The sequence below is a fragment of the Ammospiza nelsoni genome, chromosome 10, assembly GCF_027579445.1.
Source record: "Ammospiza nelsoni isolate bAmmNel1 chromosome 10, bAmmNel1.pri, whole genome shotgun sequence".
NCBI lineage: Eukaryota > Metazoa > Chordata > Aves > Passeriformes > Passerellidae > Ammospiza > Ammospiza nelsoni.
Window position 1 is genome coordinate 9,606,225 of NC_080642.1, and position 23,116 is coordinate 9,629,340.

Below are 23,116 nucleotides of genomic sequence, written 5' to 3' on the forward strand. Positions count from 1 at the left end.
AAGCTAACATGTCCCTCCAAAATTTATTTTTATATATTTAATTTAAAACATATGCAAATTCAAAACAGAGCTTAGTGTAACAACTGCCAGAGATTTTCAGGCAAAAGCATTAAAAACACATCTGTAGTACTTGAAGTAAGTTGTCTTCCCAATTTTGGTGATAATCACTAGCCACTTAAATCAGAGTAAATTCTAACTGCTCTCCCTCCTCTTCACTTAATCAAAATTTGTTTAGGAGGATTCTGTAGTTAAAAGCCAGAATGAATGGACTGTGGTAGCTGTAAAAGACGCCTTCATGAGCAGTAACACCAAAAGGCAACCACCATTCCTGAGGGGTTATTGTCCAGCAGTCAGAAAGCAAGAAACAGTCATCTTTGAAAACTCTCTTGATACTTAAATAAATCCATAATAATTAAACAAAAAAAAAAATGTTTATATAGCAGGCAGGAATCACCTACTTTGAGCAGCAACTTATATTTTCCCTTTCCAGCAGAAACATCACAGCTGCCTCACAGCACATAGAAAAACTGAGAGGTAACTCAGCTCTTTTCTGACTCTGTTCTTGTGTAGCTGTCAAGTCTGCAATCTGTCTTACATGAGGAGTAATTTGCCCTAAATGTCCCACAGAGAAAGATTCCAAGGCCTCTTTGCAATCAGTGCTTAGACCTCTACAAACTGGAAATCATCCTTGAGAAAGTCTCACCCAACAGAGATGTATTTTCTCAAGCCAGTATACAGGTTTCTCAGTTTTAGTAACTGTAAACAGAAGCTCAGCATGTTCCAGTTACTGATTTCAGTCAGCAACAACAAACCTCCATCTAAAGGACTAGTGACTAATAAAAAATCCAGTCTTTCTACAGGCAAAGAAAACTTCTCCATAGACAGAAACACATCGGCCAAGAAAGCATGCACATTCCATGCTTCCACTTTCCAAGTGGAAAACATTCCACTTAATATGCTAAGTGCAAGAAGATATTGCTCAGAGCTTGTCCACTTGCAAAGCAAACAAGCTGAGAATTCAGGTAACAGCTTGGAAAAAGTAGGACAGAGCAAGAAAAAAAATGAAGATACAGAACTATGAAGCAAGAAAACATAATGGACAGTGGAGTTCTTGTTTTAGCAACTGTATCTACAAGAACAGCTCTGAACAAAGACATCACCTTCATTAGTAAGACATGATGGAAGAGTCAATGCAAGCTCCTGCAAGAAAGCACCAGTTTGTTGTATGGTAACTACAGACTCTGTGGTAACACTGCTCTTGTGGCATCAACAAGCAAAACAGGAGGCTCAGGACTACATCCATAAGTATTGCCTTTAGGTAACACAAATGGATAAAATATACTTTTATATGATCTCTGCAAAGTGAGAGTATTTTCATAGCATTATAATTTTTCAGGTTTTTTTTCATAAAGATAGCAGTATAATAACTGATAAAGCTTTGCAGTCAGTTTGCTGTAGAAAACAAGACATTTTTACAGAAGGAAGGGGTCATGCACTTTCCCCTTAACACACACAAACAAAAAAAGGGATTCCTTTCTCTGGAGCAAAATGCTGCCAGTTCTTTCCTAACCTGACCCACACCAAATCAGCCACCTGGCCAGGCTCTAAAGTCTCAATACAGTAATAACTCCAAGTTATCACTGTAGAGGCAATAAAATAACAAAATAATAAAGTCCATAAAAATAATAACTTAGAGATACCTAGTTCAACTTCTATCATTATCACGAAGATCTTTATATGGCATATTTAATTTCTTTTTAAACTACTGAAAAGCAAGATAAGTCAAAGATTATCTGCAACCCAAGCACTATAGGAAGAACATTTTAAAAGAACAATGGACAAGTATGGTGATTGTTTTGTTGTTTAATTATTTAAAATACGTTAGGAGACATTCAGTCAATGTTCTGTCTGCCTATCTAATTAAAAATTACAGCACAGACATGCACATAAGGACTCAGCAGTCTTGCAGAGAGGAAAATAACGGAATTAGCAGCCTAACAGAATAAGTGCCTTGAAATGCAAATAAAGGCATTACTTTACAAAAAACTAAACAAAACAGCCACAAAATACACATGAAACAGACAAAGCCAGAAAAAAAAAAAACCAAAAAAAAAAATATCCTAACCTTTAAATCACTCAGAAATGGAGAAGCAAGAAATTCAGCTAATCCCAGCTATGATGTAAAATGCATTTTGTGAAGCCAGTCCTAAACCATCTATAAGCTGCAGGCTTTTAGCTGTCAGGAAACCTACAGGCAGCTAGAAAAACTACTCAGTTATCTTATATCCTTCAAGTATAAAACTCTTCCTGACTATATCACACTAGGCCATACTAGCATCAATTTTCAAATGCAAGTACAGTTAAAAGCAAGTGTTAAGCACAAGGCACTGAGAAGAGAGGCTGATGCTACCAGCTGCTGCTGTATCACCTGCACACAAGAGACACATAGGATTTTTTTAGTGTTTCACAGAAAGTGCAGCTTTTCTACACCATTTCCATCCTGTGGAAACATCCACATCACTGCAAGCTGATAAAGAAAACAAACACATAACTCCCCTGAATCTTTTTCTAGGTTGCTGTATGTAACATCAGACTTAAAAAGTAAAGCAGTGTAAGCAGAGTAAACATGGTAAAGGCATGCTGAACAACCTGGGACATTGGAACCCAGGGAGGCAGAACATTGCCAGAGCTCTTCTGGCTTTTTACCTTGCAAGCTGGAGCCAAGAGTTCCAGAGTTCTGGCCAGTTCTCAGCACTGAGTTAATATTACCATGAAGCTTTAGACTTTTTTCCTCACATTGATAAAGATGCCTATGTACAACTGCTCAGAAACCCTCCTTTGTTTCACTTCCCCTTTGGCTCTCTATTAACATGGCAAAAACAACAGGCAGGAGAGACGTAACTTCCATAATTTTGTCTTTGGCATAACAACATGGTGTTTACTATCAGTGTCCATTCCCAGGAGAAACAATGTTTTCTCCACTGGAAAAGGAAGACTTTTGCTCTGCAGAGGAGAGGAAGACCTTTCATTTTACAATGGGAAGCTAGGTACAAAAATAGGAAAGATGGCTTGCTAAAAGTGTCCATTTTTTAATAATTCATGTCAACACTGTTTGTTAAGTCACAGCTACAATTCCCAGCATGCAGGTATTCAGGTCCTTTCCAACCTCTGAAAAGCAACATCACACTCTTAAAAATTAAGAGCTTTTTACTCTCTAAAGGATCCTCTTTACAAATTCTCCACACAGGTAATGGCAAATCATTTTCAAATTCATTAAACCCTGCACAACTTCAGTGAAAGTCTAAGGCTTCTTCTGATTATAGTAAGATTTCTGCTTCTATTTCTTTGAAAGGGACCTTCATTCTCCTCTACCAGGAAGACTGAATATGACAAGATAAAATGTGTTGGATTGTAAACAAAACCCTTTTAATCTTTCCTATGCAAGAATTAACAAGCAGATTTATTTCACTAAATTCCTCTTCACATTTAAAACATTGAAAAAGCCACTGGTGCAGATCACATTAGAGTGACTGTCAGCCTCACACTCAATTACCCAGATCATCTGCTATCTGCCTTCTGGATAAAGGTAGGTTACAAGATATAAAAAAACACACTGTCCCAGTCTTCCTGGAATAAAATCCAAGTATCTGATCTGTTTGCCTTATAACAAATACATAGCCTTAAAATACCTTAAAAAGGCTATGTAAACACAAAGCATACAAAAGCAGGAAACATTACTATTTCACTTGCATTATCCTAAAATGAAAAATTGAACAGAAGCCATGCAGAGTTCTTCATGTTTGGGTAGCCTACACTTATCAGCTGAGACTACATCTTCCCTTTGGGACTCTCTAGAGGCTGCATTGTTCCCTCTCCTGCCCTCAGCTTTTTCCCAACAGGATTGCATGAAGGCAAAAGCAGCATCCTACAACTCAAGTCCCACTTCCCCAAAAGTCTCATTCCTCTGGATTTAACAACTGCTATGAGAGCACTAAACGTTTTTAATTCATGCTTGCAAGCACTGTTCCATCCCACATTGAAGCTTTTTACCAATCAGATTTCTTCTATCCATAAAACATCTATCTCCTCATTTTGTACATAAAGTGTTTAGATACTCTGCAGCACTGCTCTAACAATGTAAAAATAAGGCTGGCTACATAATCCAATCACATCTCACTCTGCAATACAAACAAAGAATTCATGATCTAAAGTGGTAAAAATTATGATAAAAATAAGTCTTTCCATTTTTAAAAAGCAAAACACTTTATATCGATCATGTTTTCCATTGCATTACAATAATTTTAAAAAGCTGACCAAAAGTCACAGGTGATTTAAATGCTGTTTCCAGCAATCATAAATATTTTATAAACCACTTCAGCACAAAGAACCACCAGTATGTAAACATCAACAATTAGATGAGTTTGCTATCTGTGATCAATGGCAAAAGGAGCAGAACTGGGAAAACAGAGACACCTTACAGCAGCCAACTCAATACATCATTTCTCTTCTTCCTATTTCACAACACAGCTTCTTGTTCAGCCCTGCATCCACACTGCAAGCTCCAAACATCCCAAGCTTCATTAGTGCCTCTGTATCACTTTACAATAACGTTTTACTTTGAAGTGCTTCCTGTAAGAGGTGGCCATTTTTAAAAAGAGAGAAGATGTAAAGTCTCAGCTTTTTGCTCCACACAATTTTGCCTGGTATTTTTAGACGGCAAAAGGAAGAAGAGAGGAGGCAATTTTGAAACAATTCTCTTGCACCAGAACATTTTCTCATCATTTAATATAGTGGTATGAAAATGATCTGCTCCAAAATCCATAACTAGTGCCTAATTTTTGTATGGGGCTAAGCCAAGAAGGGAAAAAAGCCACACCAAGTCCTACAGCCAGCAAGCTGTGCTTTCCATCCCCAGCCTGAACCTATGGACTGCTTCTAAACAGTCAGCAAAACCAGAATTAACAGCAGCAACTCTGCTGATCAAGGTTTAATTCTACACACAGGGTCCCCTGGAAAGCTTTGGGGAGCCCAGGAATCGGACAAGGAAGATTTTGTGCTATATGAATATGACCTGCAACATATTCTGCACTCAAGCAATGTGATTGATGCTGCTCTGCTCACTTGGGTGACTGCAGACATTCCCACAGCCAGGCAAGTGTGCATCCAACATCCCAGAGTGAAACTGTAACAGCAGCACTAACCCCTGCTCCCCCAGTCCTCCAGGGATTGTAACTGGGTGATTTATTGTCTTTCACAACACACCAGAAATTTTAATCTTGCAATTCTTAGGTAAAACTTAAGAACCTAGACTAGAATATTCTATCTAAACTTTGATTCATGAATTCTGAATAATGAAAAAGGCCACATACATTCTTTTGAATATTTTTCCAGTAATTCAAAAGCCCAATGAAAAAAAACCAAACTATGCTTAAAAAATATAAAAGAGGTAATCTTCAAGTTCAAGCAAAACCTTATTGCTCTAAAAATTAAATGCCATGTTTTATTGCATTATGTTCTATCACATTTTGCTTCGATACTCTGCTGTTTTCATAATCAACAATAAAAGTCAAGATGGGCTGTTGAGTGAGTGTAGGCAGGGTTGTATAAATGTGATAGCAAGGAAGGCTCACAGAGGAAACCAAGGACAGCAAAGCCTCACAGAATGTTCTGTTATGCAGATGCATTACCTAAAATTAGCAGTTTTGTGATGTTTACGACACTTTTAGTTCAAATCCAAGAGGAAGAACATTTATTCATAGATAGTTGTAACAACAGGAGAAAACAAACTGGATATTTATGACACGATGTGAGTTTGTGGGCTGTAGTTCTGTCATGTTCAAGCAATGGTGCTTTTAAGGAAATTATCATCCTCTGACTGGGTAACCTCCACCCTTATATGGATTTTACTATTCCTATAGGAGGAACAGAGAGAAGCACAAGTCTGAGGCTGCTGAAGTGTACAACCCAGCAGACAAACTCACACCTCTAGCACACTCAACCTCATTAATGCCATGAATTCCCCAAGAAAAATGTAGACTGCATTAAACAAATGTATTTTCTTACTTCAATCCTGATTTCACAGTTCCCTATCTGCAACCACATACAAAGAATTCAATGAGAACTCTTTTCATGAGACCTTCAGTCATGTTTCCTTCACTTAAAATGAGATTAATTTCTGGGATTTAGCCCACTGTGTCTCAGACCTTCTCACCTCCAAAACACTTCATTCAAAAGCTCTGTATACCCACCAGCTGACAAATCACTGACTCTTGCCAGTATTCAATGCTGTGTTAGCAGCCCTTACAAGTAAATCCAGTTAGACTACAAAAAACAATAGTCCTAAGAAAGAAATGTCATTTTAGCCATGAAATCTGACAAACTCACAACTCATTTGGTCTCTGTACACTGGCATTGTTCAGCTGGGGCAGAGCACACAACCAGTTATCAAGTGAAAAGTGTTGGCAACTACCACAGCCTAACAAAAACCTTTTGCCTCCAGGAGCCAGTGCTAATCAGCTAAAAAGTGTTAGTCCTTGACTACCAAGGACTACCAAGAAAGGTGGACACTAGAATTTACAAGCAAATGCTCCTCCTTATTGCACAAGTAAGTTCTGGACAGCAAGTATCTCCAGAAAGGGAGAGGAAGAGGCAGGATAACATCTGAACCAAGTACAGCAGGTGAAAGAGTCAAAGATGGTGTCACTCATTCCTCACTGCTGGATATGGAGAGAACAGGCCCTGAACTATGTTGTTCCAGCAAGATGCCAGCACATAGTAAAAGGTTTAGTTCAGAGCCTTGAAGGTTTCTCATTTTGGCAAGAGATATCCATGTCCAATTGTGCTTTGCATTTGTTGAAAAGAGAAATTACACTGAAATCTGAGCTCAAAAGGGCTTTGTCACAACCTGTTTTGAAAAAAGATGCCTGAAACTATGGAAGGCATGCATGGAATTTTTGTTCTGTACACAGATACAGAAATCAGCTAAACAGATCCCTTGGCGTCAGGAGAGGCAGAGATCCCTAAGCAGCAAGGAAGGAGCTGTGCTGCTTGGAAGTAACAGAGCAGAAGCACTTGAGAGACACCTGCTGCCCACTGAGAGAATCTGTCCTCTTTGCAACCCTCTTTGCAATTCAATTATCCTTCAGATAGGGCAGAACAGTGCAGAGTCACTTCCATGTGGGGAACAATTTGGTACAGAAAAGCTCACTGCTCACATCAGTAACCCAAGTTTTAATCCCATCTTTAAGAACCTCCCATCCTGCTTTTAAGGACAGCTACCAACCCAAAAGAAGATGTGAAGAACAATTTTAAAATTACAATTATGCACCCAAGCATGCATCAACTTCTCTCAGACACACTCAAAGGCTGCAGTTTGGCTCAGCACTCAGGTAACACAGATTATTGTATTAACAGAACACAGATTACTGTATTAACAGATGCAGGTGCAGTCCTTGGGGAGCCTCCTAATTCCCCAACCACCTCTTAGCCAAGGGACCTGCAGGGCACTACAAAACACCATTTCAGCAATAGGCTTCACGTTAGACAACAAAGGAAACATTGTGACAATTCCGTGATGGGTGCATGTTACAATGTAAGCCCAGGAACTTTTCATGGTTTTACAGTGGATCCTTAAGAAACAAAGACTATTTCAAGGTCTTTTTTTCAGTTGTTTTTGCTTAATCAAAGTCACAACATTTTAGACAGTCATTAGGCAGATATATTTGTCTGGGTACTGCTGCCCTTAAGAGGCTTGGCACAAGCACGGTATATTTAATTTTTAATTAACTCTCAATTATACAAATATTAATTTTTCATTCTGTTTGTCAACTTCATCAAGCTCTGTTCAGACAATTAAGCCACAAATCCAGAAACCTACAGAAAGACTCATTAAACATCTGCTGGACATTAGGGAAGGCTTCTAATCCTAAACCAGTCTCTCAGTTTTTTAACTTTTCAGAATTGATTCAGTTAGCAGTTGAGTCACTTTGTGAAAGCAGTCGCATACTCATTTTTTAAAAAAGTAACAGACATTAAATTGAAGGCTGCAGGAATGACCAAGGAAGACACTTTACCTGAACAGAATGAAACCAAGTGACTCCACAGCTGCCCGCCTCACGTCATCATTCACATCACTCACCTACAAAAGGAAAAACAGGATATTCAGAATACAGTTAAAACACTTGAGGACCATGTTTCAGACCAGAAGACAGGATTATAGAGAAAACTAGTTAAAATAATGTTCAGCCTTAGCCCAAACAGCCTCACCCATGCTTGCACACCAACTGCAAGATGATCAAAGGACAGACCTCATCCTTTACAGCTTAATTTATTTTTTCTCCAGTCCATCATTACACAGACTATTCACTGCAAAGCTGTTAGCTGGGTAGTTTAGGTTCAGATTTTAATTTTTAATAGGTGCCTTCTCTGTGATACCAGGTTGAAAGTCTCAAAGTCTCTTTACCCTAATGAAAGAAGGCCCTGTTAGTTCCGCTCATAATACTAAATAAAGCTTTCATCACTTCACAATCTCTGATTTGGACCAGAATATAACAGTGCAGACACAAAGCCTGACAAGGTGATGTGCTTGCTTTCTGACCAAAAATTCCCTCCTATGTGCTGCTGAGGCCACAGTACTTACAGCCACATGCAGCAGGCGCCTGATAGCCTTGTTGTTCCCTGAGCCACAGTATGCCATAGCCACGGTGTACATGCCAGAACGACGGAGAATTGGATCCTGGAAGAGAAAGCATCAATATCTCACATCCATCCAAGCAGTGACTCAGTAATTCTAACTTTAAATCTGTTCCACTCTTGTGTCTTGAACCTGCTAACAGGTCACATGTCAGCCTCATTGCTTAGCTGTTTATTTGGGACAAGTAACAGGACAATGACCAAAGCAGGGTTGTCATTACCAAGTTCAGGGGGACAGAGAGCCTGCTATGCTGCAGGCTACCCAAGAGTACAGGGCAGAGGTGTCATTCTGCTTCTTGCTTGCAATCTGCAATGATCACTACCAGAGCCTTGAGATGACCCACTTACAGCTAGTTTGTCCTTTTTTAAGCACTGCATCCTGATCTACTCCCTGCTGCTGCTCACATGACTATGAAAACCAACTATAAGGCTAAAGAAATACAGAGCTAAGCAGTATTGTTCTTGTATTTTTGATCAGAGCCCAGCAATTTGTGAAACAGTCCTACTTCAGACCCATGTAAGAACTTCTCTGGTTCAAAAGAGCCAACTCACCACAGCTGGAGATTCACAAATGGACAGGAAGGTCAGCCATGTAACACAAGAGTCAGGGATTAAGTCACAGCTCAATTTACCTTATCTCTGCAGAGACTCTCAATGAGAGCATCAGCCTCCTCCATCCTCCCATACATGACCAGAGCGATTCCAACCGCGAGGCCTCGCAGGATCTTTTCATGCTGGGTTTCCTGTGCATAGCCAACCATGTCCTCAATAGCCTGGGCATTTTTAGATCCTAACATAACCAACCCCAGTGCCAGGCCAGCTGCCTCACCTGAAAATCACAGAAAAGCAAAAAAGTCAACTCTGTTCCCAAAGTAATAAATACTGTGTCTAGAGAATCACACCAGATGTAGGCCAATAGATCCTTTCTGGGCATCACCACGCCTAACAACTCCATTATTCATGGCAAAATGTGTTTGTAACCACAATTTAGTACTTTTCTCTACTAAGTTCAATTATCCCTTCCTTGGACCAAGAGCTGCTGAGATCACTTTCCTATGAGCCCCACCAATGCAGCAGTAATTCCCACAAGCTTCTCCAAGCCTGTCACTCAGCTCAAAAAAGCACATGGCTTTGGAAAACAGCCACACTAAAGAAAAAGCATATGACAAAGAAATGAACAGAGCAAAAAAGGAGCTGTTTAAAGACCTAGTGTGTCTTATTAAAACTTGCCACAGTGCCAGTCATGACAGGATCTCTGAACATTACTGACACATAACTAAAGAACCATAATGATCAGGAAAAGATCAGTAAGTAAAACACAGCTAGAAACAATCTATGCTGCTAACAGAAAACCTGAGGGGAAAAAAACATTATCAAAAACCCCAGGTGCCTGATAAGGCCTCAGATGGTTATTTGCTTTGAAAGCAGAACATTTACCTGTCACTGCATCATCCTGGTAGAGATTTGTTTTCAGCAGATCATAGACATCCTGACGTGCTGTCCCCATGGCAGCCAGCCCCAAGCCCAGGCTGCCACCATGTCGCACAATCTAGAGAAGCACATGCAATTTCAGTCATAAAGCAGGGAACAGTATGGCTTCAACTGAAGCAGACATCTTTCCATCAATATTAAATATAAGAAAAACAGTTCAAAAGCCCATAAACAGTAAGTAACAGAAGCTTAACACATAGCACAGAAGATTTTCTAGTAACTTCAAACTCTTTTCCCCCACTGAGTGATTTATGTAAAACCATAAATTTGTGCCATGTGTAAAAACCTAGCTAGTAATAAGTTCTAAATAAAAAGGTTAAAAGGTACCCACTTAAAAACAGTCTGTAAACTCTTTTATTCTAACAATAGATACATTTGCAGAAAGACTATTAGGATCTGTTCATGGAATTAAAAAAAAAAAGTGATTAGATTCCACAAGGAGAAAAAGGCAACATGCTGAGACAATGACCTATTCCCAACTTAAAAAGATATTTTTCTAGAGGTCTACAAACACTAAGTGCAGAAGTAAAACACTTCTTATTGTGCAAGATGCATTAAAACTACAGGTCATGCCAGTAGAAACATTTTGTGGCTTATTCCCTTGACAACTAAGCTGTACACAATAACAGTGCCTGAATGCTGCAGGTCCACTAGCAAAACAAAGCAGATATAACAAGTAGTAAATATGATGAAGCTACAGTCACTGTCAAGTACATAAGAAATTCCTAAAAATCTTACCTAAACCTTAAGCAACAGGTTGTTAAAACCAACCTTTAACCAATCTTTAAAATCCAGAGGAAGTTTAAGTACCACACTGGTGCTTAATTACCTCTACTCCCCACTACTAAACCACCCAGCCCCCTCCTGCATATTCCCAACAAAGCAAAGGCTCACTGCAGAGCCCAGTACACACATCATTACTGGCGTTCTTCAGCTGGTTCAGCAAGTAGTCAATGATGTCCCCGCCGTGGTTGGCATGGATGAGACCCAAGGCATAGAGGCCTCCTCCCTCCTGGTAGGCTGAGCCTGGAGAGGTGTCCTTGGGCAGGTAGGTTGCCATTAGCTGTAATGCTTCTTTCTCATGACCCTGGATGTCCAGTGACCAGCCGGAAGGGAAGACAGTGGGACGTGAAATGGGAAAAAACAGCAAAGTAATATTTAAACATGTGTTATAGCCATTATTTTCTCCACTAAAATCAGTATTTCAGTGCCACACATCACTGTTCAAACTTACTGAGAGTTTCTACAGTAAGGAACTTTATAGTGTAAAGACACAAAATATGTTATAGCTATGCCAGGTACACTGGAGTGCAGGCACTATCCAGAATCCCCCACTTCCACACTTTCACTGTTCACAAGTCAAGCATTTACACTGTGCAGAAGGAAATGAATGCAATGTTACCTTGTGTATAACACCCAAGCTGGCAGTAGCAGTAAACTTAGCCCAGTTAGTGGCCCTGGCCAGCCACTCCAAATTGTCTCTAGAAGATTAAAAGAGAAAGGTTAAACAAAGTTTCTCATACAGCCTGTTCCTAATCCTGCAAACAGGGTTTAAGAGCACTGAAGACTTCTTTCCAACTAAAAAGCAGCTCCAGAAGGGAAGGCAGCTAAATACATTTCCACTTTACAGTTCTCTCCCCTTCATCAGTCCTGATTTTTGCCTGGCTGTAGTCAAGCTTCTAGACATGGGTGATATCAGTGAAAGACAGAGAACTGCTCAATATGCAGCCCACCAATTTTCTGGGAGAAGCTTTAGTAGAGTTTCTGCAGATTTCTTTAAGTCCCTTGTAAGGTCAGCCCTAGTATTTCTCCTACAAGATCATTCAGTACTGTCAGTCTCTACCATATGAAGATACATCTCAGAAACTCTCTAACTAGTAAACAAAGAGAAAAGAAATTCCAGATCTTCACCCTCCAAGTTGCTCATACAGTTAACAGTCAAACAAAGCCAGTTTGTGAGGATAGAGAAAAGGAAACAATTCTCTAACACCATTAGAGTTCTGCAGTTACCACTCTGGATGTATCCAGTTAAGGAGGGCAACAACGTTGTTCAAACACCGCTAAATGACATTGCAGCTTCCTTGCCATAGATTTACCTAAGGAACTGGTCACTGGTTGTCCCACAGTGCATAAAGGAGTTTGCTATAACAGTTGCAGTATGACACACAGAATTCCTCACTGCATCCTGAAAGAACAAGAACAATCAGTAGCATCACTCAGCAAAAGATCTGCCCAAGGTCACTTAACAAGCTTGCCAGTACAGCAGAAAAATGGACTGTAATGATCCTCAATTTAACCAGCAATTTCCCTGTAATCAGCTAATAGATTGCTAATACACTCTAACATATCCTCTAGCCATCTTTCCCATGAAAATGATCCTTTATGTGAGTTTCTTTCAGAGATGTGATTACTCCAATTGCCACTTAACTGGAGAACCACCCTGCTCTGCTTCCCAGAACTGAGCACTCACAGCGAGTGCTGCTGACGTTCCCAAGCTGTTCCCAGAACTCCACTGCAGAATCCTGAACACTTTACCAGCAGATGGAAAAGATTTTCCAATACATTTAAATGTCATCTGAAATAAATGAACCCACTAACAAGCAACCCCTACTACTTTTACTGACAATGTACATCTTATTTCACAAATAAAAAACTTCTCCTATAGTTTCTAGTAAGCTTTTAAGATTCTAGTTTACTTGTAATTTTTCATTTGCCCACCCTTGAGTAACACCTTCCAAAACAAAACCAGTTACTCCATTCACTAACTTTGTCTACATTATAGTATCTGATTGGTTTTGTCTCCAACATGGAAATACTGGTTTTTTACTACATACCAGGATTCCCTTGCCAAGCTGAAGGGCTTACCTAACACCTCAACCAAGACACCAACATACTGTAACCTACAGTCCTGGCTGACTCCTCCCTTCCCATTAAGCAGCATTTGCATTGGATCTGGCATGGAGCTGGAGGGTAAATTTTGCCCATCTTACTGAACAGATGAAAAACAAACCCACCCACCCAAAAAGGTGAGAAAAAGATGAGTTGCTATGACAAATAAAAAAAAAAAAAAACAACAAACCTAATTCAAATATCAACATCCTACTAGCATCCTATAATCAAAAACAACAGCAGCATGGTCAAAACCAACACAGGATGAATGAGATGAATCAAAGAGAATCATATTTAACAAAGTCTCTTACCTTTGTGTTTTTGAGGATCATGAGATCTGTATTGTTGTTTCGTATTAAAAACTGCAGATGTAACTCAATGGCCATTTCACCACTTAAAATTTTAATCATTTTTGAGATCTGGTCCTTAGGCTCTGGGTTCTTCACATACAAGCAAAAAGGAAAAAAAAATCCATGAGAACCCAACTATGACTCTGCTAAAATAGAATTCATGAGAAACCACTCTGGTATGTTGCCATCACCATATTCCAAAAGCTATCGGGTTTTAGGACTAAGAAGACATTGTTTCTGTCCTTGGTGCACAAGCCCAAACCTCCCAGAAATCAAAGCTTTTTGTGCTTTCACCTGTGCAGTGCAGGTGAAAAAAGAGACTTTTCAAAAAGAAATGTATTCTTTCATAGAAAGCAAAAGAATATGGGTGACATCTGACACTCTGCAAGCTGCTGTTTGGCATTACAGAGACAGTAAGTTTCCTGCCAGAGGCAAACCTTCTCATAAATGAACCTGTACTTCCATGGAAGCTTTCACAGACAGGGCCACAAAGCTACAATACTTTGCATGAGCCTGTGCTGAGCTGCAGCACCATTCTTGTGAGCTACAAGCTTTATTTAGAACAACAGCTTGTAGAACTAGGAAACAGATACATTCATCCTCAAGAGCTCTTTGAGAAAAGTCTCCTTCCTCCTGATGGAACAGTTGAAAATGGATCTGTAGAAGCAGAAGTTCATTCTGAACAGGGTGAAAAGTACAGTGCAGCTCTTTGTCCTGACATTTAGCTGGTCACAGACCAGTCAAGCATGAGTAGTTCAGCCCTTAAACTAATTCTCTCAATTATTTCTTTGTAGTCAGCATTCTTAATTGTGGAAGATTAAGCTAAAGAACATTTCTGGCCACACAGATTGTTTTGGTGTACTTGGCACAATCAGCAAAACCAATGCAGCAAAAACTGATTCAAGACACCTTTCCTGTACAAAAGCACTGTCAAGGTTCCTTGCTGAGGCAAGAAACTCAATCCCTTTTGTTTTCTGTGCAAAATATAACTTGAAGGAAATGCTCCTGTTTCCCCTTAATTAATTTTTAAATTATATGCAAGAATCTTTCAAATATTCCCAAGTTTTGTTTGCAAATATTTACCATGGGGAAAAAGAAGAAAAACAAAAAACAACTTGTCTTGGGTTTTACCTTCCTCTCTGGTAACACTCCTTGTATGCAGCATTGGAAATGTCAAAACTGCATTAGCTATTCTACATGCTGAATTGCAACTGTATGTGCATGTCAGAAGTGAACTCACTTTCTCCAATACTTGGGAAAAGAAACTAAACAAAAAAATTCCAACCAACTAGCCCAGCAACACAGCACCATGTAGGCCTAAAGTAACTTCACACCTTCAAGCCAAACCAATTTAGAAATCCTAGACACCCAAAGAGAATATGTAAGAAAAACTAAGGTCTGTTTCAGAAATAGCACTCACAATTTCTGCAGACCTCCCTGCTGCACAAGTGCTTCCTGGTTTCTCTTCTGCTTCCATAGCATCACTGAAATAAAACAGAAATGAAAAATGCATCACTTGCAACAAGTGAAAAACTGTAATTATGGCTGAACATTGTCCTGAAGGAGCAGTGTAGGATTTGGAGATGATGACTGGAAAAGAGGACTTTGATAGAACAAGGGCTGACCATCTGGAGCTTACTGCTGAGCAGAAAACTCCCCCTCCACTCAATTTTCAACTTGAAGACAAAGGCCTGAAAACCCTATTCTCTTATTCCACCTACAGAGACAAAAAATGAAGATGCTTGTAGGGAAGCAACACACACAGGTGAGAAAACAAGGTCAACAAACAAGGCATCAAGGATAATTATATCCTCCCCTAGAAGCCTTATGCTTGTCACTATTAGCATGGATCCTAGAGTGTTGACAAGGAAATTAAACATATTAAGCTGTTGTTAGCACCTTGCTCTAATGCTTCACAGGCTGACATAAATTACTCTGTGTCTTTCCTTTTATTTCCCTGGAAAAAAAGAGAGGAAGAGGAAAATGCTTGCCGTGACTGTGTCACTTTATACTTTCAAGTATAAAGCATTTATACTTTATTCAAAAGTATAAATACTCAGCTCCACAGCTGGATAAACCCCTATACTCAACCAGCTTGGATCTATGTGGGATTCCCTACCACACACTATCAAAGAGTGCTGGGAGCAGGTTGTGCACAGACATGAGAGCTCTGGTGAAAGTACCAGTAAGCATTCTATGGTGATTACACAGCAGTTGGAGAATAAACTTCTTCCATGCTGCCCCTAAGCTGGGCAGCAACTTTAGCACAGATTGGCCAGTTCTCCTGTAAGTCACCAAAAGAAGAAATAAAGATGATAGAATGGTTAGGGCCAATTTGGATTTTTCTAAACACCAGATTCCTGCAGTTAAAATTTGTGATACTGACCATATTTTTAAAAACTCAAAGTAGATTTGAGTAGCTCTTCTGAACTGCAAGTACAAAAGGGTCTGTTGACACCACAGTACCATCTAAGCTCACTCTTCCCACAAGCTGTTATATGAAACCCAACTTGCACATAGCTGTCATGAGCTTTTTCCCTGAACTCCCCCCTTCCTTAGCTCTGCAAGTTGCTGCCAAGACCACATAGAATCAGCATTCCCAAGCAACTCATGCTGCAGCTTAATGAATTACTGCTCATTAGCTGAACCCCAGTATAACAGCTCTGTGCTTATCTCAACTGCAAAGAAAAATCCCCTTAAAAAAACAGTAGATTTTGGTAATACACAATTTTGTTTTGAGCAAATAGCACGTCTTGCCTATACTTAAGTAAGGGGGAGTAACTTGACAGCTTGTAAAAAGCATCCACACATATGAGGCTGCCTTAGAGCAGAACTGGAGCCAAAGAACTCCACCACCTCTCCAGTCAATCTCCTCACCTGTCTTTCTCTGATCCAGGGACAGTGCCAGTGTTGGTGGATCCAGGCACAGAGGCAACGGGAGTTCCAACCGTGCGCAGATTCTGGATGACAGAAGACAGGAACTGCTGGCTCGCGCTTTCATACAGGTCAAAGCAAATTTGGTAGGCCATGAGAAGGTTATCATCCTTCACCAATTTTTCCAAGATGTCACTCACAGCCTGTGGGTCATCCAGGAATATCAGGCACTGAGCAGGAGAAAGGGAAGAACAGAAAAAAAATTAGGAGAAGACATTAGATACCTCAGAATGAGAAAGCAGAACTACCCAAGGCTGCACTCCAATTCCCTCATTTGCTGCTCCACAGAACATTCCCTCCAAAGAAAGAAAACTTTCCTCTTTTTCAGTGAAGACAATAGAAAACTCAGGAGAGTTTTCACAGAAAAACAAGACTTGTCCTACTGGACACAGAAATTCAAAAGCACATTGAAGAAGCACCAGTCATTCTGTAGGGATGTCTCAGCTGAAATGAAACAGGCATAATACTGAGTCATGTGTACATGGCATACCAAGACTGGCAAAGATCTGAGAACATCTGAGTAACTTCACAACTGGTTGTCTAAACACTTTCAGACAATGGCTTACCAAAAAAACAAAGCACTGGAAATGTTCTTGTGCAGAATAAATAAAATTCCAAGCTGTGAACCTACCATGTGATACTCCCTACATAGGCTTAAAATATTCTGTCACCCTCAAACTGCCTTTGAGTGGATTTCTTTCTCTATAAATTGACCAAATATGTAATCTTTACATCTCTTTTTCAAGTTGGTCTCACTCTGATATATGTTAGAAGGACGCAACCAGGAAAATATATTTCATTTAACTGAATAAAAGACAGAGAACAGGTAGATGTCATGCCAAATATACCTACAGAAGTACAACTTTTTATTATCCTTAAAGATGACTTTAAAAAGTTTACCTGGCACACATTGATGAAGTCTGGTTTCTCCAGATTCATGTAGATTTTAACTAGAACTCTCAAGACTTTGTTACGAAACTGTTTATTCTGCATCAAAGACATACAGAGCTTCAAGCTGTAGGCCAGCATCCCAGGAACATCATTCTAAAATAAAATTCAGGGATATCAAACATCAGACTGACAAGAAGGATTTAGAGAGGAAAATAAAGCAATACTTTTTCTATTTTAAAAAGCAGACCAAATGTGCATATATATCTTCAGTTTCCTTTCCTATTTTCAGGAAAGTTTATATACAGGTGTATTGCAGTTTAAAGAAAAAACACTATCAAAATCATGCAGGACAAATATTTAATTCTGAAGTTAAAACATACAAAATATTAACTTAAAAGTACAATACCTATCTTCCCTTCACGCTTCTTGTTCAAACAATCAGTTTTGAATGCAGTGAAATTCACTGTACTAACATAAAATATTAGCAAAACAAACCATGCACCAAGAAAAGATCAAGTTTGAGAAGCTGATTTGGTTACTAGACCTCAGAAAGGTAATTCAAAATGAGGGATTTATAATGGGCAAGTTATTAATTGCATAGGACAACAAAGAGAATAATGAAAGCAAGATGGATGCCTTATGATTATCACTCATACACAGAAATGGGAAACATCCAAGCATACATAAAAGTTGTAAACTGAAAAGCTGTAAAATTTAAAGGATTCAAGCCATATGTCTGGGATATGATTGAGATACTATAGCATAACAAAATTGCACACAACTGCTGAGCTGTTGCAGATGACTATAGGCCTGCTTATCTTACTGACACTAACAGTAACATGACTTACCTTAAAGCCTCAGTGAAAGATTTTAAAGCCAAGGTGCACCGTCTTTGAGTCAGGGCAGGCCAAGACTGCACAGAGTCACTGAAAATTACAGCAGCTCACCCACCTACTGGAGTTTTTTCTTTTGCTTGCCATTAATAATCACTTATCCAGCCCTAAGGATTCCTTCCCATGGTGAATTACAGCAGTTGATAGACTGTATGGTAAATAAAAGGGCTGTTCTTACATTATACCAGTATTGTATCTCTGCCAGTAGCTGACAGGGAATACCTTAACAAGAGGGCACATAGCCAAGCTTCCTGGGAATATTGTCCCATAAATTTGTGGCTCAAGGATTTCCTAAAGGTAGGGGGGGATCTTCCTACATTTGACATTCCTGAGTGGCTCTGCTTTCCATGAACACACTGAACTGAACACCCCTGAGTTTAATCTTTTGTTCTCTTCATACATAACAGGGCAAGTTCCACAGCAACATGGATCTTGCACTTGATTTCTGGATCCCTAGCTGGAAAAGCCCATCTACAGGCACCTCCTGCCTCCTGCACATACCGACTCAAGGATGGTTTTCTCAAAGATGTCCAGCCTGCGTGTCTCCAGAGCGATGCCAATGGCCTGCTTGTACTTGTGGTCATCCAAGCAGCGCTGGAACATTTTGTTCACAATCCCCTCCAGCCTCTCATCCACGGGCTTCTTCTCCCCTTCTGGCAGCTCTGCGTTCTCCACACACTGCTTGGTGTAGTGGTCGATGCATTTTGCTGAAGAGATATGAACAAATATGGGGGGAAAAGTCAAGTTCTCAGATTTTTGCAGTTTTGTGCAGGTGAAGAGACCAGCATGTGCATGAACATGCTCTAGCAGCAAGTACAGTATGGGAAATTACACATTTGTGTAGTCATATACAGATAATAGTGGAAAACACTTCTCAGATTTTAGTGCTGAAATCAAGTAGGTATTTTAAAAATTAAACCAAGAATATGATCTTTTCTCAATTGTCATGTTAAATAAATGAGAAATCAGCAATGGGAGACTTCCTAGCTCCACTGCAAACACCAGCTGGGGAGACTGTAGGCCAGCCCAGATCCATCATATCCTGTAAAATATGATGTAAAAAGCAAGTGACTCCAGAAGATGAGATTTTTAAAAGGCATTCACATTATACCTGCAGTCAACTGCTGACTTGCCACCTTATTGTGGCAAGTCAGCAGTGAATAAACACAACTGTCCCTCTCAATTAAACGTCCAGCTACACTTAGCAGTCAATTATTTCCAAAGTCATGCTGAAATTGATAACATCAGCACACAAATGAGAAAGGACAATAAACAACCAAAGCAATTTTCTTATTAGGAATTCACTATAGAATAAAGGTTAAGAATAGGAAAAGAACTCCAGAACTCCAAAGTCAGTTCCATTACAGAATCCCAAAACATAAGAAAGTACAAATAAACTGGTTAAAATTAACTACAGCATTGGTTTAAATGAACACAAAGACAGCCAGAAGAGTACAGAGAAAAAAGCTAAACTAAGTAAAATTTCAAAGTTACAGCAGTGTTGACAACACAAGAGCTTTTCCTTTGCAGCAACAGTTCCTTACCAATGATGGTCTCCACATATTCCGAGTTGTCGTTGACATTGAAGAGGTCACCAGCTCCCAGGGCATAGTTCAGGGATTCCTCAAAGGCTCCCAGGTGGTAAAACACTTTGGAAGCAACCAGAGCAGCAAACTGGCGGCTCCGAAAACCTTCGTCTTCATAGAGAACTTCACTGCAGAGGAGGGAGAGAAGAGCATCAGCTCTGAGTGCTCAGATCTCCTTAAGGCCACATGACTCAAGTACAAGCTTGACTGAACTTGCATCTTTGGGACCACAGCTCTAACTCCACAACCACACACATCAGAGCTTTCTAGGTAATATGGAGCTACATGTTATGTTAACCATTGTCAAGAAACCAGAATTACATCCACTTCATATCTCATGTTCTTTTTAAACAGTATTAAGTGTCTTCTCTTACATTTTGTCCACTGACTCAGAGATTTCTGCCCAGAAGTCATTGACAACAGCATTCAACTTGTGAAGAGCAAACTCCTAAAAAAGAAAAAGGTAAAGTTATATTATATTAAAAATGCATTCACCACCTTTCCCCAGAAAAAATGAAGTACATTCTAGGATGAGTATCATCAACACTGACCCATTTCAACAGCAAATTCTATTTTAAAAGATCTTTGCAAGCATTCACTACTCTTTGCAAGTCCTTTGCAAACAAAGCTGTTCACATCATAGGTAAGAGAACTCCAGCATTCCTTTCCATGGCCTCTCTCTGATGAATGATTGGCTGATGTGTCTAACAGACAAAATTGTGACAATCTTTGTGTAGCACATGGAATCATCCTGTGGCCTACAGCAGCCAACTCTATTTATCTATATGGACACAGTACTTCAGATGATAAACAAACCACAATCAGCCCACTTGTAGTCAGCTCACAGCAAAATCAGGGATCATTCAGATCCAATACTACCTATGTGTGTATCCAAGAAAAACAATTAGGGAATTACAAATATTGATAAGTGCATGTTCCATAACACATCACCATTCTGAGTGTTGGTGCTCTGTGAATTCATACCCTCTGTGCCCTGGAAAGTTTCTGTTGCTGTTTTCTTCTTGTTGTACTATTACTGTGATTTTTTTTTCCAAATGAAAACTGTAACTGTGGTTTTGTTCTACATTGGTTAAATTATTCTAAAAACCTGAGCTGCTCTTCAACTTTGTATTTTACATAGTCAAATGCAGCCTCTGGAACAATTTTAAGTAACAAAGCTCCATTACCACCAGAGAGAAGGGAGCTTTCATGAATAGAGATTTTTGCATTTGAAGCTCCTGCTAGATCCATGCTCCAAACAAGGAAGTTTTCAATGTGTTATCATTTATTTAAGCCCTTTCTTTTAGCTTCCAGGCTAGATACAATTTGGTGCCCACCAGCTGCTGTCCAACCAGAAATTACTGAGATCTGCTCCTTTTTGATTTTAAGCTCTCCACATAATCCATTTGCTGTTATTTGCTCTCAGATGTAAGAGCTTACCTTGAGCTGTGGCTCTTCTTCATCCAGAAGAGAGATAATTCCAGCTGCAAAACAAGATCATAGTTACTTTTGGTTTCTCTGTATCAGAAGTAAGCTTGTCATTTAGTTCAAAACCAACAGAACAGGAAAGAAGGCTGTCTCTGGAATACTGATTTTAAATCTCCAGTATAAAACTTCAAAGATCAGATTCAAGTTTGTATTAAATATAACATAAAATAGCTCAGAATTTATTAGTGAAAATGTACATTATTTATAAAAGGGGAAAACAAGGATCCTTCCTAGGGGAAAACAAAGAATTTTTCCATGCCAAGGAAACTGGCCTCATGGATAAGAGGAGATGTACCTCACAGCTTTATGCTTTTGACTGCTGATCCTGTCCCAGAACATTTGTACAGTTACAGAAATATTGTTTAACTGGCATGACTGAGAGGTTCACAGGAGCTAATGTGAAGAACAGGGATAGGTGGTTTCATTGCCAGACTGCAAAGATGCAACAGAAAGGGTTGGAATATGATCTGATCAAAGTCCAACACAATGCACTGCTTTCACTCTTTACTCTGTTGTACAGCTTGACAACTTCTTTAAATCTGAAAAAACACATGAAACTGGAAAGACCAGCAAGCCTTTGGAGGGCTGAACTGGGCTCCCAAAAGATCTTGACAAATCTAAAAGAAGGATGTGCAGGTCCAAACCAAAATGTACAAATATAGAATCTGAACAGTACAGAGGCTTATTTAAAATATGATCAATAATATCATTTGGCTGCAGTGGGAGGCAGAGATCCCAAACCTCACACAGATGTGTAAGTGAGAGCAGTTCTTGGCAGATCCATGGGGCACCTTCCCTTCCCTTGGCACCCACTGGGCAGAGCCTGTGCCCAGTGCTGGGCACCACGTTTGAGTCAGGAGCAAACCAGGGTGCTGGGAACAGGAGTTCTGGCAGGCAGCTCCTCAAGGGGGCTGGAGGCTCCTCACTGGCTCCTCTACAGACACCTGGGAAGGGTGCAGCATTCAGGGCAGCTGCCAGCAGGAAGGCAGTAACACCAAACATTAGCGAAGCCTCAAAGAATGAGGTCTGATGATCTGAAAAGTTTTCTCACAAGAACACATTTATTCCTTTGCCTAATGAAGTTGCAGATCCTGCATTATCAGGTATTGTTCTTAAAGACCAGGTTAGACACATTCATCAGTAACAGGAACTGAAGGAACACCAACATGGCTCTTAGGCAAAGAAGGCAGATTCAGCAGCCATCCCACTTCCAGCTCCTCCCAGCTGTCTCCTGCATCTCTGCACCAAATGTTTGCTTTGGGTTTTTATTATTATCATTACTATTATTTAAAATAAGTCCTTGCATTTACTTGGTCTGTCAGGAGAACGCAATCTCACTCCCACACACCACCTACATATTCGCTGCCACATACCATTTTCACATTTTTAAAATGCCTCCAAAATTAATTCCTACTTCTCCTCAATAAAAATAAAGACTTCAATAAAGCAAAGGGTTCAGGAAGAGAAAGCTCCCTGGACGCTGTCACTCTCTGCACTGTTTTTCTCGCTAAGCCACAACCAGCCGCATGTTAATTCCAGGCCTGAGTATTTCTGGGAATACTTCCCGTGTTTTTTACACTATCAATTCCCACCAGCGGCACAAACACCGCGTAACATCCAACCCCTCACACGCTTCATTATCCCGCATCCTCGGACCGACCCTTCCTGTGCAAGGGGTTTGCGTTTCTGAACTCCCAACTCCTTCCTCCTCCTGCCCCTCTCACTCCCGCTGCGCTCCCGAGCGCGCTCCGCTCTCACACCCAAACTGCGCCGTTCGCCCCGAGCAGCGGAACCCGCCCGCTCCCACCGCGGGACCCCGGGAGGCACCGGCGGGAGACGGACACGGCACCGGGCTGCAGGAGCCGCTCGTGCCGGACCGCCGGGCACCGGGGTGGGCTCCCTC

The 23,116-nt window shown here is 40.2% G+C and overlaps 1 protein-coding gene across 1 annotated transcript in view; it reads right to left on the reverse strand.

The window, feature by feature from the left end:
- PSMD1 (proteasome 26S subunit, non-ATPase 1) overlaps window positions 1-23,116 on the reverse strand; it is a 65,745-nt gene that overhangs the window by 42,365 nt on the left and 264 nt on the right. Inside the window, exons 2-16 of the mRNA XM_059479010.1 lie at window positions 21,166-21,209; window positions 20,100-20,173; window positions 19,684-19,853; window positions 18,641-18,846; window positions 17,256-17,399; window positions 16,299-16,525; window positions 14,842-14,905; window positions 13,383-13,511; window positions 12,279-12,367; window positions 11,585-11,663; window positions 11,096-11,269; window positions 10,129-10,240; window positions 9,324-9,520; window positions 8,639-8,734; window positions 8,073-8,137 (exon numbers count right to left, since the gene is read on the reverse strand). Of these exons, the coding sequence (XP_059334993.1) occupies window positions 8,073-8,137; window positions 8,639-8,734; window positions 9,324-9,520; window positions 10,129-10,240; window positions 11,096-11,269; window positions 11,585-11,663; window positions 12,279-12,367; window positions 13,383-13,511; window positions 14,842-14,905; window positions 16,299-16,525; window positions 17,256-17,399; window positions 18,641-18,846; window positions 19,684-19,853; window positions 20,100-20,173; window positions 21,166-21,209 (1,870 nt within the window). The remainder of the gene's footprint in view (window positions 1-8,072; window positions 8,138-8,638; window positions 8,735-9,323; window positions 9,521-10,128; window positions 10,241-11,095; window positions 11,270-11,584; window positions 11,664-12,278; window positions 12,368-13,382; window positions 13,512-14,841; window positions 14,906-16,298; window positions 16,526-17,255; window positions 17,400-18,640; window positions 18,847-19,683; window positions 19,854-20,099; window positions 20,174-21,165; window positions 21,210-23,116) is intronic.